This window comes from Myxocyprinus asiaticus, chromosome 6 (assembly GCF_019703515.2).
Source record: "Myxocyprinus asiaticus isolate MX2 ecotype Aquarium Trade chromosome 6, UBuf_Myxa_2, whole genome shotgun sequence".
NCBI classification, from domain to species: domain Eukaryota; kingdom Metazoa; phylum Chordata; class Actinopteri; order Cypriniformes; family Catostomidae; genus Myxocyprinus; species Myxocyprinus asiaticus.
In genome coordinates, this window is record NC_059349.1 from 15478070 (window position 1) to 15482345 (window position 4276).

The 4276-nt window shown below is 42.0% G+C and overlaps 1 protein-coding gene across 1 annotated transcript; it reads left to right on the forward strand.

The window, feature by feature from the left end:
* LOC127441902 (carbohydrate sulfotransferase 2-like) lies at positions 1–3261 on the forward strand. Its single transcript, XM_051699465.1, has one exon. It carries the CDS (start codon positions 513–515, stop codon positions 1905–1907), a length of 1395 nt encoding a protein of 464 aa, XP_051555425.1. The 5' UTR covers positions 1–512; the 3' UTR covers positions 1908–3261.
* The last annotated feature ends 1015 nt before the right edge of the window (positions 3262–4276 follow it).

The following is a 4276-nucleotide window of genomic DNA, read 5'->3' on the forward strand; positions in this document are numbered from 1 at the left end:
TACAGCGTACGCCAGAACAACAGAGACGAGGTTGGGTACCAATTTGACTGGGGATGCCACTTTCTTTTGATATGGCGTTTTAAAAATTATCTTTTAAAATATTGCTTCTTTTCTTTCTGAAGTCGAATGAACGTTCACGCACGTATATATCGCCATTTTATCGCATCCCGTGGTCTGGACGCGCTACAGTTCCAGTGTTTCACTAGTACAGTAGCGTTGGGATGTATTTCACCTGTAAGAGAACATTAATGTGCTTTACCAAGATTTTGTGAGCCGTTATACGACATGAACTGCATCCGTTGTCTTGCATCTAAATGAAACCGTGCGCATTGCAGTGCGGTTTGTTTTCGTTTCGTCTCATTTTGGGGGGGTCGGGCATCCCCACGCATTTAATCGATAATCGATTAAATGGACTTGGGGCAGATGTCACGCTTTCTTCTATGCCATCATCATCACTGTATATGATACAGTGTAGCTCTATTTGGGACATCACTGGCTCTCTTGTTTCATAAATGAAAAACAAACCCTACCCTCTGAAATTCACAGCACCATGGGAGAAGAATGCTGGTTTTGGAAGAAAACTCAAGCCTTGCACCAGAAACAGCACCAAAATAATAGCCAACCCAGGCATTGTCATGAAAGTGCTACGCCGGAAGAAGATCATTATGTTTCTTGCCTATTTTCTGCTGGTGGCTTTGACCATGTTGAACCTGGCTAATTATAAATGGACCAAAGAGCCACAGCAATGCAACCATCCAATGCAGGGAATGCCTGTCCAAAGCAGATCGGACATCCGTTTCCTTTACAAAGCCCACCAGATCAAGAAAAGGCAGCTTGTGTATGTATTGACCACTTGGAGGTCCGGTTCGTCCTTTTTTGGGGAGCTGTTCAACCAAAATCCAGATGTGTTTTTCTTGTATGAACCTATGTGGCATATCTGGCAAAAACTGTACCCGGGGGATGCTGTGTCCCTCCAGGGAGCAGCCCGGGACATGCTGAGCTCTCTTTACAGGTGTGATTTCTCGGTTTTTCAGTTGTACAACAGCCCTGGGGGAAAGAACATAACCTCGCTCGGACTGTTTGGTGCCACTCTTAATAAGGTCATCTGCTCGTACCCCCTCTGTTCGTCCTACAGGAAGGATGTAGTGGGCATGGTAGACGATAAAGTTTGTAGAAAGTGCCCTCCGCAGAGCCTCCAAGCCCTGGAGGAGGAATGTTTAAAGTACAACACTGTAGTCATCAAGGGAGTCCGTATTTTGGATATTAACATTTTGGCCCCCTTGATGGAGGACCCCTCTTTGAATCTGAAAGTCATCCATTTAGTCAGAGACCCCAGGGCGGTGGCCAACTCCAGGATTAAATCTCGACACGGACTCATACGAGAAAATTTACAAGTCCTGCGCAGCAGAGACCCCAAGCTGCGTCGTGTGCCATTTGCGGACCCGAACCACAAAGTGAACAAAAAAGACGGTGCAGACTATCACTCCATAGAAGCCATGGAAGTGATTTGTGAACGGGCATCCAGAACTCTGAAAACCGCCCTCCACCCTCCCACCTGGTTCAAGGGGAAATACATGACTGTACGTTACGAGGACTTAGTGGAAAACCCTATTAAAACGGTTCGGAATGTTTATCGCTTCGTTAACCTTTCAGCCAGTCAGGACATTGAGGCCTTCGCCATGAATATGACAACAGGAAGTAGCGCCTCCACTAAACCTTTCATCGTTTCGTCCAGGAATGCAACACAAGCTGCAAGCGCTTGGAGAACTCTGCTTAGCTACCAGCAGATCAGGCAGGTGGAGGAGTATTGTCAGCATGCAATGTCTCTGCTTGGATACCTGCGTGTTCGCACATCCGGAGAGGCTAAGGATTTGAGCAAATCATTGTTGACAGTGCCCAAAATATAAAATATCGCCAAAGACGTTTGTTAGATTGAAGTCGTTGTGTTTTGCATTTGTGCCCATAGCAGCCTGGTTCTCATTCTTAACAAACTTATCTATGTTCAGTGCTTAATGGCTCAGTGGAATGTATCTGTTTGCATCATACTGTACAGAGACACTTATGTTGGGACCAGAATATTGTCTGTGCATTGCCAGATGTTTGACCAAATAAGAGAGGAAAACAATTACCTCGTGTACAATGTGTCATTAATCATTAAAAGTACAGCAATATATTTATTTAACCAAAACCTTTAGATATAGTTTTCTCTTCATTATATTTACGATATACAAAACAAAGCTAATTTTTACATTGTACGTGAGACATCTATCTATAGGTTACCACAGTTAAGGGTGGGCGATATGACCAAAATCTTATATCACGGTACGACTGATTTTATATCACGATAATGATATGTATCACGGTATAGTACATTTTTTTGGGAAAATCAAGAAAAAATTAGTTTATATATTAATTAAACTCAAATTAAAAAATAAAGTAAGAAACCTAATGAAACTAATGAAATTAATTTAGCATTATGCCACATTTCAGTCTGACGTTAACCATTATTATTATTATTACTATAAACTTTCCTCAATAAACTCAAGAACTTCTCAAAGCAATGCAACAAGAAAATAATACATAAGTAAAAAAATATCCAATAAAAATAAACACTTCTTGCAGAATTATTTTTTTTGACAGAATTAATGCAGAGCGCATCTTTTGCCTTTCATAATATTGTTTTGTGTGCTTCATTTTGAGGTGCTAAAACAGATTGCTTGTAGTATGAGTGATTATCGTCGTCGTGCGACACAGTTTGCAGATTACATTTTTCTGCTCACTGTTGGCTTTTGTGAACCCACAGCACAGATGTCACACCTGTTTTAATAACAAGCTCATCTTCATTTTCATGACTTGATTGGTAGTCGTCCCATTCTGTGGAGATGTCTTTAAAGTTTTTACTAGGTCAATTATTAAGTAGCACGAGTGATCCCGCTCTGCGCTCTCCTGTCTGTGGAGCACAAATATCAGGAAGCCTGCTGGAGTCGCGCGTACTTGCACATTCACATGAAATACAGATGTGCTCATCAGATGAGAAGCATACACCAATCAGCCACAACATTAAAACCACCTGCCTAATATTGTGTACTATATTAATACTAACAGCACCAACCCGCATCTCATAATAGCATTCTGAAATGCTATTCTTCTCACCACAATTGTACAGAGTGGTTATCTGAGTTACCGTAGACTTCAGCTGTTTGAACCAGTCTGGCCATTCTCTGTTGACCTCTCTCATCAACAAGGCATTTCCATTCACAGAACTGACGCTCACTGGATGTTTTTTGTTTTTGGCACCATTCAGAGTAAATTCTAGAGACTGTTGTGCATGAAATTCCCAGGAGATCAGCAGTTACAGAAATACTCAAACCAGCCATTTGGCACCAACAATCATGCCATGGTCCAAATCACTAAGATCAAATTTTTTCCCCATTCTGATGGTTGATATGAATATTAACTGAAGCTCCTGACCCGTATCTGCATGATTTTATGCACTCCACTGCTGACACACGATTGGCTGATTAGATAATCGCATGAATGATTGTTGGTGCCAAATGGCTGGTTTGAGTATTTCTGTAACTGCTGATCTCCTGTGATTTTCACACATAAAAGTCTCTAGAATTTACTCAGAATGGTGCCAAAAACAAAAACATCCAGTGAGCGGCAGTTCTTTGGACAAAAATGCCTTGTTGATGAGAGAGGTCAACAGATAATGACCAGACTGGTTCAATGACAGACATGATTTCCAGTGTGATCATGTTGATTTGCAATCAGGGCTGGAACTGTAAACAATACAGTAAGTAACTTTTATTTAAAATGTTATTTTGTTTTGCACCAAGAGCTCTGTTCTCTAGTATAAACTAGGTTGCTATTACACATGATCTATAGCTGTGTCTAAAATGTGAAGGATATTAACAGAGCCAAAACATCTGTAATATCTGTGCAATAGTAGCAGCATCTCTGTTCATAACATGTTACCAGTGTAGACACTATAACACTGATGCAGGTCAGCATGGTGGCAGACTGTCAACTGTAGTGGCCCACAAATCCCAGACATCATACTGCCTCATGGGACTATCCAGTGACAACAAATGCTTAATTTTCTGAAGTGTGCTTTGGTGCCTCTCAGGGCCTGGTCTTGCTGTTGCAGCCATGTGTGAGAGTGACTGAGTAAGGGGGAACCACGAGAGAGCCGCCTCTGTTTTCCAGAAATAGCAGCTGCTGGAGGGGGCGGCGGGCGGGGAGGCCCCTCACAGGAGGGAGAAATGTCTGGATG